Source organism: Mytilus trossulus, chromosome 3, assembly GCF_036588685.1.
Source record: "Mytilus trossulus isolate FHL-02 chromosome 3, PNRI_Mtr1.1.1.hap1, whole genome shotgun sequence".
Classification (NCBI taxonomy): Eukaryota; Metazoa; Mollusca; class Bivalvia; order Mytilida; family Mytilidae; genus Mytilus; species Mytilus trossulus.
The window spans coordinates 4,173,002-4,188,965 of record NC_086375.1 but is presented as its reverse complement, the minus strand read 5'-3'; the positions used below and the strand labels follow the sequence as shown (position 1 = coordinate 4,188,965).

The following is a 15,964-nucleotide window of genomic DNA, read 5'->3' as shown; positions in this document are numbered from 1 at the left end:
AAGGTGCACTCGATTTTTTCTTTTCGATACAATTGTTACCTATTTTTTGGATTTTTTTCTTCAGTCACCTAATGGAAGGGCAGACACGAAAATTACTGAACTAATAGATTGATATGTTTTCCGTCCGTGGTAATTTTTTCAAAAAAATCGGAGGTTATGCATTTTCTTCATCCAACTTGAAAGATACCCACATTGTGGACTTGATATCTAATTATTCTGTTTAACTATGTACTACATAAATTAAAAATTTATGCAAATGGTGTTTCTAAAATAAAATACCTCGTAATTTAGAAGAAAATTGCAATTTTGTTTGTTTTTATTAACTTTTAAAAAATGTATTACTATAGTAAACAATACAGTAAACATTTATCGCCTTCTCTAATAAAGAGCTTCGATTCTTTTGTTCTATTTCAACCTTGTTTCCGACTGTATAAATGCCAAACTGACCAAGATGACTGAAACAATAAACTATTGTTTATTATCTTGAATACCAATAAAAGATACAATGTTTATCTACCAATAATATATAAATGTAACTGAACCATCAGTTGGCTTCATATTTGGAGTTATTGCCATGTTATGATAATTATCATGAACTTCTAATGTGTTTTTGAAATTATCTAAATGCAAAAAGTCCTATAAAATAGAATAAAAGAAAGTGTCCCCAGTACACGGATGCTCCATCCGCACTATCATTTTCTATGTTCAGTGGACAGTGAAAATGGCAGAAAATCTCTTTGGCATTAAAATTAGAAAGATCATATCATAGGGAACATGTGTACTAAGTTTCAAGTAGTTGATTAAACATCAACTTCATCAAAAACTACCTCGACCAAAAACTTTAACATGAAGCGGGACAGATAAACGAATGAACGGACAGACAGACGAACAGACTGATGAAAGGACACACATACTAGAAAACATAATGCCCATAAATGGGGCATACAAAAAATACTAGAAATATCCAAAAGACGTGCATTTAAACTATACATTTAAGTTCCTGTTCAGACATTCATGACATTCAAAAGATTAATTTATTAATAAATGTCTTATTTTTCAGGCTATTTACCAGATAACATAGTGGTTTTCATAAAAGGGACGACAACCAAGATTTATACCAGTTTAAAAGTCATGAATTTTGCCACATCTGTTTGACTTTACACTGTCTATAACTTGCAAAGGATTAAAATTATTAAAAAAAATTAAAAAGATTTAAATATGGAGTTTATGTCGGCAGAGGAAGAAAACTATGTTCGAATGAATATGTTATTACTTGGAATTGCTCGACGTGCAGTAAGAACTTTCTTTGATCGTGAATTTGATCCAGCATGTTTAGATGCCTCACTGAAGAAAGAATATAACAAATTGCATGACTTGAAGAAGAAACACAGAATCACCCAATCAAAGTGGAACCTCCTCTTTCCAAGATTTCCTGGTAAGTGCTTAATTAAAAAAAAAATCATATGTTATTCGGGTACACGACAACTCGTACTTTCGGCAAGTCGTACTCAACCAACTCGCACCCTATTTTTACCAACTCGTAACCATGTTTTATTTGATATTATTTATCTAGTTTATATGCATAGTTATTGTAACTTTCTTTCGTATTCATTAGTATTCCTTAGAATTGATTGTTTGAAATTGTTTGGACGGCAATATATTTGATATGCACATTAAAATAATTATGAGTACACAAAATGCTAATCAGTGGTCATTAGTGGATAACATACCTACAAAAATAGATTGGATTTGTTAAAAGTAGAATAAACAGAGAGAAGTAAATGTTGTGGGACCAGTATAGAGACGGGGATTTAACCGCAAGTCAACTTGTCCGAATGTGTGGTTTGTTGAACGGTCCGTCGGCGGATTAAAAGACATTTCGTTTTCTGAATGAAAACCGCTCAGTGGTTAATTATGTGATTGAACAGTATTGAACATTTATTGAACATGTAAACATTTTGAGATGAACAGTTATATGAAATGAATTTGATTCAGATAAATCAAATTATTTAATGTATTGTTATTCTTATCTGTTATTGATTATAGTATCTAATAAAAAATATATAAATCTTTTGCAATTTGCTTTATACATGCATGTGCTTTATGGTTTCAAAACTATTAGAAATGCATTCATTATATATATATATACATAAAATATACGAAATAAGACATATAAAATAAGAGATCTTGTATGATTGCTTATGAGACAACTCTTCACAAGAGACCAAAAATGACACAGAAATGAACAACTATAGGTAATCGTACAGTCTTCAACCATGAGCAAAGCCCGCCCATACCACTTAGTCAGCTATAAAATGACCATGTAAAAGAATTCAAACTGACTGCCATAGATATAGGAAGATGTGGTGTGAGTGCCAATGAGACAACTCTCCATACTTACATTAAAAAAAAGAACAAAAAACAAAGTGTTAACACATCAACAAACAACGTGTTTATCGCAATATTCAGTAAAAAATCTCTTCAAATATTCTAAGGATTGAGCACACTTTGACACTTGAGGATTTTTGTTTAGATATAAATCCTATCAGCAGATAAATTAGTAGGTGAATAATAAAATATGAAGCATTATAATGTTAAAAATGTTCTCTACTAACACGAAAAAACTAAGACATGTTCAACGCAATGTTCACTAAAAAATATACCCTTTTCATATTCTATGGATCTACCTCAGGGTGCACTGGGATACTTCAGGGAGTTAAAATATCCATATCTACGGATATAAACGTAGAAAACTTATATTATAATGCTAAAAAAATGTTGGGTACGACTTAGTAGAAGTACGAGTTGGTAGAAGAACGAGTTGCCAAAAGTACGAGTTGGCTGAGTACGAGTTGCCGAAAGTACGAGTTGACATACATGTTATTCAGGTCGCAGACAGGGTATATAATGTCACATTATGTTATTGTACCCTGTCTGCAACCTGAATAATACATATATTACGGATTACCCTTTCATGCATTTTCAAGTAATGCTTTAATTTGTTGAATTACGGACATACAAGTTTGTGTACTCCTCTATGGTTCATTTTTATGCCCCACCTACGATAGTAGAGTAAAGATTTTGGTCAAGGTAGTTTTTGATGAAGTTGAAGTTCAATCAACTTGAAACTTCGTACACATGTTCCTTATGATATGATCATTCAAACTTTAAAGCCAAATTAAACTTTTGACCCCAATTTCACAGTCCACTGAACATAGAAAATAAAAGTGCTTGTTTCAGGTTAAAGTTTTTGGTCAAGGTAGTTTTTGATGAAGGTGCAGTCCAGTCAACTTGAAACTTAGTACACATGTTCCCTATGATATTATCTTTCTAATTTTAATGCCTAATTATATTTTTTTTCCAATTTCACGGTCCATTGAACATGGAAAATGATAGTGCGAGTGGGGCATCCGTGTACTTTAGACACATTCTTGTTAGTGTGTATCTCGATGAATAAATTTTTTAACGTCAAATATAGTGTTGAAAACAGTATTTTCCATACAGATTTACTGTGTGGGAACAAGAAGTTTTTCTTATGTACTAGTACAGTTATGTACTTTGACCACATGAAATATTGATAAACCCAACCTTATATATTTCCGTTTACGATATGTAAATACTTTTTTATGCCCCACTTACGATAGTAGAGGGGCATTATGTTTTCTGGTCTGTGCCTCCGTTCGTTCGTCCGTCTGTGCGTCCGTTCGCTTCAGGATAAAGTTTTTGGTCAAGGTAGTTTTTGATGAAGTTGAAGTCCAATCAACTTGAAACTTAGTACACATGTACCCCATGATACGATTTTTCTAATTTTAATGCGAAATTATAGTTTTGACCCCAATTTCATGGTCCACTGAACATAGTAAATGATAGTACGAAATTCAGGTTAAAGATTTGGTCTAGGTAGTTTTTGATGAAGTTAAAGTTACATCAACTTAAAACTTAGTACACATGTACCCTATGATATGATATTTCTAATTTTAATTCCAAATTAAAGTTTTGACATCAATTTCACGGTCCACTGAACATAGAAAATGATAGTGCAAGTGGGGCATCCGTGTACTATGGACACATTCTTGTTTGGTTAAAGTATACATTGTACTTGATAATAAAAATAAGATTCAGTCATATATTTGGTATTTGCTTTTCAAATAGCGTTATTTTGAATAAAAACCATATCATGGTAGAATACCCATCGTTGTATACCCTGTTGGAGCCTCTGAAATTACTTTACTGTGATGAAATTACGTCATGTGACATTGTGTATTGTGTAGTGTATTTGGAGAAAGGTGGAAAAAATTATAACATAGTGTATACATGTATTATCAACAACAAATTGTAAATGTAAATAGAAGCTTCTAAATGAAAGGAATAAACAGTTAATATTATCTATAACATCTGTAAAATCCCTTTAGAACCCAACATCAGAAAAGTTTTCCTGGCGCAAAAATTTAAGTATTGTTGATGGTAATGTTCAAGTTTGTTATTGTGCATCCCTAGATCCTTAAAGCTTGTAGAAAAGGTCTAGGATTGCTGACTGTAGTAAGTGCGTGATATTCACAGAACAAGTCATTGACGTTGACACCTTCAAGGTCTTGAATTATAGGGAAAGTTGTGGAAGTTGAAACAAGATCGTTTGAAGAAGTTGACACCGGCATAAGTGCTGCAGTTTTTGTAGCTGGCATAACTGAAAGGGAAGAAGGTTGTTGGCCACGAACAGAGTTTGTGATAATTTTACCCATTACTTGTTTCTCTCTGTTTGAAACACGTTGGTATACTGCAACAGAGGATGCGGATTTATGGCCTGTCACAGACATTATCTGTACCATTGAACAATTTCTTCCAATAATGGTTGCGCCTGTTGCTCTTATAGAGTGATTTGTGTATGTTGTGGACAGGCCTACTTTATTACTAAGTGTCGACAAGAAAGATGATAATGTGTCTTTTCCTATGGGACGTTTTGTGTACCAGCATTCATCACTAGAGTTGAAACTTTCTTTTGGATATTGCCAAAGTCTATCAGAATCTGGATGCAACTATGAAAGGTAGGTTTCAAAATGTTTCACATGACGATATTCAGGCATTTCAGGATCTTCAGGCATATGCCCAGACACTTTCTCATGATTGGATTCTCTCTGATTTTTTGTCATTTCATCTACCTTTTTAAGAATATACTTTCGGCCAGTATTTGCGTAAGTTTTGACAACGAACGTTTCCTTTGTCATGGATTCCATATTTTCATTTGCTCTGCGGCAAAAATATAAACAAATGTTTATTTGAACACGGTTTGCTAGGCCAAATGGTGTACTTGGGTCCAAATAAATGCTATTATATATAGCTTGGTAAGATCCTCAGATTCTATTCCAGGGTATTGAACAATTTACCCTTTCCCAAATGATTTTATTTCTGCTTTGGCTGTTTTGAAACACTCATTTGCATCTGTAACTCCATGTTTTTGATTAAATCAAATTTTTTCAAGAAGGGTGGACTTTCAGATATCGATTTAATGCATGCCTTGTATTAATCAAAGTGGTAGATATGTACATTTCCCCTTCTTTTGTGCGGACATCCATAAAAAAATGAGAAAAGTGTTTCAGCAAGTCTGTGAAGTTTGTGTCCATGATTTTTCCCGTAAATATCAGTGAAGTAAATTTTCTGCACCCTTATTTGCCCTGACTGTGTTTACAGAAACGAAATTCTGTTTTTTTGCAATAAATAACATCTTCTTCAGAATGAGAAGCAAACCGCTGCATGTTGCCTTGTTTGATCTTGTTTTGCCTTCTGTGTTTGTTTTCTTTTGCAGACGATATTATGAGTGCGCGTAAAGGGAAATGATTAGTTTTCAGGTTTTGTTATTCTTTTTAGAAATAATTTTAATATGATTTTTTTTTCTGAAGTAGCTGATGCATAGATATAACTTAAATTTATATTTATTACAATGTAATTGACATGTTTATCGCTGACCGTAAATTATCAGCCATCTTTTTTATATTTCTATTGAAAATGTATGGGGTGCCAATTGGGGCAAAACACGTCGTATATAACCTGGTGTCATATGGTATTTTGAACCCCATGGTAAAATGACCCTGGGGTCAAAATACCGCTATGGTAAATTAAACCCCCCCCCATGGTAAATTGACCCCCCCCCTGTATGGAAAATTGAACCCCATGGTAAATTGAACCCCCCTGTTTTTTTCATTCTAGATGATTAATAAAACATTTAACATTATATAAAAGCTAATTAAAAATTAGAAATCATTAATACAAGAAGGGGAGGTCAATTTTCAATGATTGGTTAAAAGAAAAATATTTGCTTGGTATAAGTGCTCTGAATTCTTAACCAACACAATTTCATTCAAAAAACTTCTTAAAGCATTATAACTAGACCATGTAGCTTGGACGCTTTAATTCTTTGAAATTTAAAATATTTATATAGAATGGTAGACTTCAGTTTTAATTCTCCATGGTAAAAAAGGGGGAGGGGGTCAAATTACCATGGCTCAGTTAATCTAAAAAGTAAAATTTTCAAAACATCTTTTCAAGTTAATAAAATAAATGCAAACTCCTTATTGGAGTAAAATAAATATGTAAAGGAGTTACAGTAGCAAGATATTTTAACATTAAAGGTCTTAGGATGTATAGTAGGGGGTTCAATATACCATGGTAGGTGGGTCAAAATGACATGGCTAAGTAAAATTTTCAAAATATATTTTCCAGAATGTTAAATACATACACACGACTTATTGGAGTATTGAAACTATGTAAAGGAGTTAGAAAAACTTGGATTTTTAAAATTCAAGGTCTATAGGAGGGGGTTCAATATACCATGGAAAAGGGGGGGGGTCAAAATACAATGTAATTTTTTCCTTTCTTCAAAATATCTTTTCAAACATGTTAAATGCATTCAAACTACAAATTGGAGTATAATAACTATGTTACGGAGTTAGAATAGCTAGAATTTTTGAAATTGAAGGTCTATGGTAGGGGGTTCAATATACCGCAGGGGGTCAAAATACCTTGGCTAAGTAAAATTATCAAAATATATTTTCCAGTATTTTAAATACATACAAACTACTTATTAGAGTATTATAACTATGTTAAGGAGTTAGATTAGCTTCAATTTTTGAAATTCTAGGTCTAAAGGAGGGGGTTTACTGTACCATAGGGGGGTCAAATACCATGGAAATTATTTTTTTTCCAAATATCTTTTACAGTATGTCAAATACATACAAACTACTAATTGAAGTATTATTACTTTGTTCAGGATAGATAATAGCTGGAATTTTTGAAATTGAAGGTCTATGGTAGGAGTTCAAAATACCGCAGGGGGTCAAAATACCATGGCTAAATAAAATTTTCAAAATATTTTTTCCAGAAAGTTAAATACATACACACAACTTATTGGAGTATTATAACTATGTTGAGGAGTTAGAATAGCAAGATTTAAAAAAAATTGAAGGTCTATAGTAGAGGGTTCAATATACCGCAGGGGGGTCAAAATACCATGGAAATCATTTTTTTTCTTATATCTTTTCCAGAATGTTAAACACATACAAACTACTTATTGGAGTATTATTACTATGTTAAGGAGTTAGAATAGCAAGAATTTTTTAAATTTAAGGTCTATGGTAGGGGGTTCAATATACAGCAGGGGGGTCAAGATACCATGGCTAAGTAAAATTTTCAAAATACCTTTTCCAGTATGTTGAATAAATACAAACTACGAATTGGAGTATTATTACTATGTAAACCATTAATTTATCAATTAACTTTTACCCCCAAAAAACAAAATAAAAAATTGAGTTGATTAATTATCAGACATATATATCCTAAATGGAAGCCTAAGAGTAAACTTAAATGGACAATGTAACACAAAAAGAGGAATATTCCATATTTAAGTTTTTAAAAGGCCTTAACTGGTAATGATTCAGATCAAATATTTTAGATTTTATAAAAGTTTTATGATTCCATATAATCAACCTCTATTTTAACTGTAGAACAACTAGTTAAATGGAAATAAACTGATATAAATTCTGCATATTATGTACAGTAACATAACAGTTAATTTTAATTTTAGTGGTTTAAATAGTAATGCTAAATCCCAGACCATTAATAGCAATCTATATTTTTTATCTTTTTATTTTTTTCTGTCAAGAAATAAATAAATAAACTATGTCCTTTTACCTCTCAACAGTAAATCTATTTCACTCCTTTTTAATCTGTGCGTTTTAAGATATTATGACTACATTATTATATGCTTAATGTACATAGAATAGTAGGTGTAAATATTTTTATGTTAGCTTTTACATTAATAAACGGTTTTAGGACAACGATAATCTTTTAAGGATTGTATATATTTTAACCTAGTCTGCTCCATATTTTTAAACAGTAATATAGAAATAAGGGATTTCTTTTTACCGTGTGACACGGGTGCTCCGTTGCGGAAGAATTTACTTAGAGAAGAAGAAGTAAAGGATTTAGAATAGCTGGAATTTTTAAAATTGAAGGTCTATAGTGGTTCAATATACCGCAGGGGGGTCAAAATACCATGGAAATTATTTTTTTTCTAATATCATTTCCAGAAAATTAAATACATACAAACTACTTATTGGAGTATTATTGCTATGTTAAGGAGTAAGAATAGCTTGTATTTTTGAAATTCAAGGTCTATAGTAGGGGGTTCAATATACCATGGAAGGGGGGGTCAAAATACCATGAAAATATTTTTTTCTTCAAAGTATCTTTTCAAGCATGTTAAATGCATACAAATTACTTATTGGAGTATTATAACTATGTTCAGGATTAAGAATAGCTAAAATTTTTGAAATTGAAGGTCTATGGTAGGGGGTTCAATATACCGCAGGGGGTCAAAATACCATGGCTAAGTAAAATTTTCAAAATATCATTTCCAGTATGTTAAATACATACAAACTACTTATTGAAGTATTATTACTATGTTAAGGAGTTAGAATAGCTTGGATTTTTGAAATACAAGGTCTTAAGTAGGGGTTCAATATACCATGGCAGGGGGTCAAAGTACTGTGAAAATATTGTTTTCTTCAAAATATCATTTCCAGTATGTTAAATACATACACACTACTAATTGGAGTATTATAACTATATTAAAGAGTTAGAAAAGCAAGATTTTTTTTAAATTGAAGGTCTATAGAAGGGGGTTTATATACCGCAGGGGGTCAAAATACCTTGGCTAAGTAAAATTATCAAAATATATTTTCCAGTATTTTAAATACATACAAACTTCTTATTAGAGTATTATAACTATGTTAAGGAGTTAGATAAGCTTCAATTTTTGAAATTCAAGGTCTAAAGTAGGGGGTTTACTATACCGCAGGGAGGTCAAAATTCCATGGAAATTTTCTTTTCTTCAAAATATCTTTTCCAGCATGTTTAATGCATACAAACTACTTATAGGAATATTATTACTATGTAAAGGATTAAGAAAAGCTGGATTTTTTTAAAATTGAAGGTCTATAGAGGGGGGTTCAATATACCATAGGGGGGTCAAAATACCATGGAAATTATTTTTTTTCCAAATATCTTTTACAGTATGTCAAATACATACAAACTACTAATTGAAGTATTATTACTTTGTTCAGGATAGATAATAGCTGGAATTTTTTAAATTGAAGGTCTATGGTAGGGGTTCAAAATACCGCAGGGGGTCAAAATACCATGGCTAAATAAAATTTTCAAAATATTTTTTCCAGAAAGTTAAATACATACACACGACTTATTGGAGTATTATAACTATGTTGAGGAGTTAGAATAGCAAGATTTAAAAAAAATTGAAGGTCTATAGTAGAGGGTTCAATATACCGCAGGGGGGTCAAAATACCATGGAAATCATTTTTTTTCTTATATCTTTTCCAGAATGTTAAATACATACAAACTATTTATTGGAGTATAATAACTATGTTGAGGAGTTTGAATAGCAAGATTTAAAAAAAATTGAAGGTCTATGGTAGAGGGTTCAATATACCGCAGGGGGGTCAAAATACCATGGAAATAATTTTTTTTCTTATATCTTTTCCAGAATGTTAAATACATACAAACTACTTATTGAAGTTACTATTACTATGTTAAGGAGTTTGAATAGCTAGAACTTTTGAAATTTAAGGTCTATAGTAGGGGTTCAATATACTGCAGGGGGGGGTCAAAATACCATGGAAATTATTTTTTTTTCAAAATATCTTTTCCAGCATGTTAAATGCATACAAACTACTTGTTGGAGTATTATTGCTATGTTAAGGAGTAAGAATAGCTAGAATTTTTGAAATTTAAGGTATATGGTAGGGGGTTCAAGATATACCGCAGGAGGGTCAAAATACCATGGCTAAGTAAAATTTTCAAAATATCTTTTCCAGCATGTTATATACATTCAAACTACTTGTTGGAGTATTATAACTATGTTAAGGAGTTAGAATAGGTTGAATTTTTGAAATTGAAGGTCTAAGGGAAGTGGTTCAATATACCGTAAGGGGAGGGGTCAAAATACCATGGCTAACTAAAATTTGCAAAATATCTTTTCCAGTATGTTAAATACATACAAACTACTTGTTGGAGTATTATAACTGTTATTCTAACTCCAAATCTTTATGGTATTTTGACCTCCCTGCGGTATATAGAACCCCCTACTATAGACCTTCAATTTAAAAAAAATCTTGCTTTTCTTACTCCTTAATATAGTTATAATACTCCAATTAGTAGTGTGTATGTATTTAACATACTGGAAATGATATTTTGAAGAAAACAATATTTTCACAGTACTTTGACCCCTGCCATGGTATATTGAACCCCCTACTAAAGACCTTGTATTTCAAAAATCCAAGCTATTCTAACTCCTTAACATAGTAATAATACTCCAATAAGTAGTTTGTATGTATTTAACATACTGAAAATGATATTTTGAAAATTTTACTTAGCCATGGTATTTTGACCCCCTGCGGTATATTGAAACCCCTACCATAGACCTTCAATTTCAAAAATTTTAGCTATTCTTAATCCTGAACATAGTAATAATACTCCAATAAGTAATTTGTATGCATTTAACATGCTTGAAAAGATACTTTGAAGAAAAAAAAATATTTTCATGGTATTTTGACCCCCCCTTCCATGGTATATTGAACCCCCTACTATAGACCTTGAATTTCAAAAATACAAGCTATTCCAACTCCTTAACATAGTAATAATACTCCAATAAGTAGTTTGTATGTATTTAATTTTCTGGAAAAGATATTAGAAAAAAATTAATTTCCATGGTATTTTGACCCCCCTGCAGTATATTGAACCCCTGCAGTATATAGAACCCCCTACTATAGACCTTCAATTAAAAAAATTCCAGCTATTCTAAATCCTTTACATAGTAATAATACTCCAATTCGTAGTTTGTATTTATTCAACATACTGGAAAAGGTATTTTGAAAATTTAACTTTTAAAGTCACTTATTTGGATTAAAACATTTTAATAGTTATCAAGCAAACCCTACAAGTAATTAATATGCTTTATGTTAATTGAATTAAAGTGGTGATCAATTTAAAATTTTCATATCTATTACTAAAAATTAAATTGGATAATATATTAACTGAGATGAGCAAATTCTCTCATTTTGTATAATCTCAGTAGCCTGTTAACTGAAATATGACTTAATAGTACATTTTATTTGTTTGTACATGCATTTATAAATTCTTTGTCTTTGTGTGACTGGTATTTTCTCATAAACTTTTTCAAATTCAAATTTTTCAAATTCTTTATTAACTTTGAGCCTTACGGCTCATCAGTATAATCAAGTACATATACAGTGTATACATATGGCATATTACAAACAATATAAACAATATGCATAATAAACAATAGATGAAGTCAGAAGTTTCATCAATACAAAATATCTTTTATTACAATAAACTGTTTCTTAATTTAAAAGAGAAATGTATATACTTTCCTAAGTTACAAAGCTGTTTTGTGTTTTCACCTGATAATAATTCTATTAATTTAAAAGTTGATGGCCTAGACCAGTAATATTTTTTTATATATTTTTTTCGCAAATCAGTATATCTTCTACATTGAAGAATAAAATGAAATTCATCCTCTATTACTCCTAAATCACAAAAAATACAATTTCTTTCATTTCTATTAGTACCAACATAACGTCCAGTTTCAATACAAAGATTATGTGAAGACAAACGAATTCTTGTTATACATTTACGAAAAAGTACAGGAATGCATGTCTGTAAATAAAATTGCAAAACTACATTTGTTACAACATACTTATATAATCTACACTTTGAAGAAGAATCTAATAAAAATTGTAACTCTTGGTTAGCTTGATCAAACAAACGCTGTCTTATCAAAGGCAAATATGAGCTGTCTACATTTAACAACCACTGATTATCCCACAAATTATTCATACCAAGACTATATATCAATCTTTTTACATATGTTGCCCAATTCATACATTTTGAACAATTCAACACAAGTTCTTTATAACAAGACCTTAATATACAATTGTCACTATTTAAAATTTTGAACCAAAACTTAAGCATTCTATAATTACGCTCATACTGCAGTGGAAATCTACCTAATTCAAAATAGACCATCACATTTGAGTTCGTTCTTTTGACACCCAATAACATTTTGCAGTAGTCCAAATGGACCTTTTCTATCATAAGAGATTTGTGTACTCCCCATATTTCACACCCATACATTAATATGCTACTAACATAAGTATCAAAAAGACTAAGCATTGTAAATACATTTAAACATAATGATGATGTAGTTCTTCTCATACTGAACATAGCTTTTCTACATTGTTCTGCACAATGTTTCTGTGTATTAAGAAATTTACAATTATACGGTATTAATACACCTAAATAACAAAATTGTTCCACAATATCCATTGTTTGACCGTTATAGACCCATGTCTCATTAGGCCGTACAATTACACCCTTCCTGAAAACAACAATTTTTTTTTGTATTAACAGACAAGCCCCATTTTTCTGTGTAAATTGACAAAGTATTCAACATTTCCTGTAAACCTTCTACTGTTTCAGACATCAAAATCATGTCATCAGCATACATTAACAAAAATAATGTTAGATCTTGAAACTCTCTAAGGCACAAATGCCATTAGCAATAAATTCATTTTCAAAATCATTCACATAGAAAGAAAATAAAATTGGAGAAAGAACTTCCCCTTGCATTAAACCAAGGTTGTTACAAAAGTAATCAGAATTTAGCCCATTGAATCTAATACAGGTTCTAACATTATTATACATAGATTTTAAAACAGTTAATAGTCTTCCCCGAATACCTAATCTGGAAATTTTGTACCATAAACATAAGCGATCAATTGAATCAAAAGCTTTCAAGTAGTCTACAAAGCAACAATATAATCTTTTATTTTTACAGAGTGTATTTTGAATAACAGAATATAAACAAAAAACAGCATCAACTGTACTATAACCGTTTCGAAAACCAAACTGTGCATCAGATAAAATATCATTAACAGTTGCCCAATTTAACAATCTTTTTTTAAGAATTGTGGTGAAAAGTTTACCTAGATTGCTGACAAGGCTTATGCCACGATAGTTTGCTGCATCATTAGCATCACCAGATTTGAAAATTGGTACCAGGATAGCATCTGACCATGATGACGGGAAATATCTACTATTCAATACGGCGTTAAAAATAGTACATAAATGCGGTATAATAAAATCCTTGTATTCAATAAAAAAAATCATTCAGCAAACAGTCTGGACCATGGCCTTTATAATCTCATCAGCTGTAATATCTGCATCTAGTTCATCAAAAACACATTCATTATTAATCACTTCAGGTCTCTTATTGTTATTCGGCGCACTTGATACAAGTTCTTTGAAATATTCAAAAAAGTCAGTAATGTTTAAATCACATTTCCTCTGATTTTTTTTCCTAAATAATGAATAAAATTTTCTTGGATTGTCTTTCTTAAGTTTACACAACATATAACCTTCCTGTCTTTTGTAACTACGTTTGAGCTTGCATTCATACTTCTTGTAAGCTTTTTTGGCACTGTTCAAATCTATATGACTATTTAATGTTTTTTTACCATTAAAAATATGTAATTTTTTACAATAATTGGCATATAGCTCTTTACACTTCTGGTCAAACCATGGTTTATCAGTATTTACTCTCTGATTTAGGGTTTTTCGCTTTAATTTTGCTTTTACTTTTGGCATTTGTTTGAAAAAAAGAGCTGTCACATTTGCTAAGCACTGAGTGAAGTTATTTATGCACAAGTCCATACCATCCTTAAACGCTATGTCCATATTAGCTATCGTTGAACTTAAATCATCAGCATTAACTAGTAGGGCATTATAGCACAAGTCTCTAAATTCTTTATTCCATTTAAAAAATTGAGATTCTTCACAATCCACTTATTTTGTATTTATATCATTGCACTGCATAGTAAAGTCAGTTTTAAATTGAACATGTATGGGAGCATGGTCACTGTATGTTGTAAAATTACTTGTGATAAATTTTAAAACTTTTTCAATGTTGGTTGGCTTAGCTAACAAGTAGAAAACAACTTAGAAATGACAATGGATATATAAATACTATTTGTGAAACAAATCCAAGTTTTATATTTATAAAATTCATGCTTAAAAAACAATGAAAAACAAAAATAATTCTGAATTGAAACAATGTCGTTCTCTGTTTAACAAGTAAAAACAGCAACACTGTTCATTTGTGTGGATGGTGTATAAAACAATAATCAAAGCGCTGTAAGCACTGTAGGCAGTTAACCAAAAACCAAGGCAAACATGAAAACTGTGGCAATGTTGCTTCAATTTTTTTTTAAAGATTTAAAAGAACAAACATTAAACATTCGTATATAATTTTACATTTTTGTTCATTTAATGAATTAATCATTAAGGCAAATAATTCATATTTTATCAAGGTTTTCAATAGCAACGCACATGACCACGAATGGTCATGAATCTTTCATGAGTCAGCAGTGGTACAAATTTGCAATGATTGCAGTTCTTCTAGTTGATCTTAATTGATCGTATCAGTTGACTGTTAGTAGTTCAAGTTGACTTCAGTACAAGCTTGTAAAAGTATGAATGGACTTGCTTCCCTGGAAAGAAAACTAAGTTTGTGTTGTACAGTACAAAAGTTATGAGACACAAATCAGACAAATGTTTACTACTACAGGGATCAACCGTGAGGTCTGACTGACCTGTCCATAGTAAATGTAAACGACTCCCACCTTAATCCTGAGTCCATAATGTCTAAGTTTGGAATAAAATGACAGGTGTTAGGGTTTATCAAAGTGATATGCATATGAGATTGACCTTGTTTGTCATTCAATCTTGTTTTAAATGACAAACAGGAATGAATATAGTTTCGGCGTTGGTATCTCAATCTTTTACAAGTTCTCAAAACACACACAAGAGGATGTGGGGTGACCCTAGGGACTACACCTATTTTTCTTTTGATTTTTTTATATTGTCCTATACATGAATATATATGGGTGGGGATCTCGACTGTTATCAAGTTTTCAAAAAGGAGGGGGTGGGGGCCCCAGTGACACCCCTCTATTTCATCTGATTTGTTATACATGTTATATTGTCCAATACATGAATATATATGGTTGAGGGGTGGGGATCTCATATGTTTCTAAGTTATAAAACAGGAGTGGTTAGGGTGATCCTAAGGACTCTCCCTATATTTCATTTGATTAGTTCTCATACATGAATATATATGGTTTAATTTAAAGGTGGGAGCTCGACAGTTTCCAATTTCTCAATCAGGAGGGGTAGGGTGACCATAGGGACCCCTTATAATTCATTTGATGTGTTATAATTTCCCATACATAAATATATATTGTTTAAGATTGTGGATCTAGACCATTATAAATTCTCCCACGACCTCCACCTATATTTCATATGATTTCTTGTATTGTCC

The 15,964-nt window shown here is 31.2% G+C and overlaps 1 protein-coding gene across 1 annotated transcript in view; it reads left to right on the top strand.

Moving 5' to 3' along the window:
- Window positions 1-1,213: 1,213 nt before the first annotated feature.
- The window catches only part of LOC134709890 (uncharacterized), a 214,468-nt gene continuing 199,717 nt past the window's right edge, over window positions 1,214-15,964 (top strand). Inside the window, exon 1 of the mRNA XM_063570018.1 lies at window positions 1,214-1,435. Coding sequence (XP_063426088.1) covers window positions 1,219-1,435 — 217 coding nt within the window. The 5' untranslated portion in view covers window positions 1,214-1,218. The remainder of the gene's footprint in view (window positions 1,436-15,964) is intronic.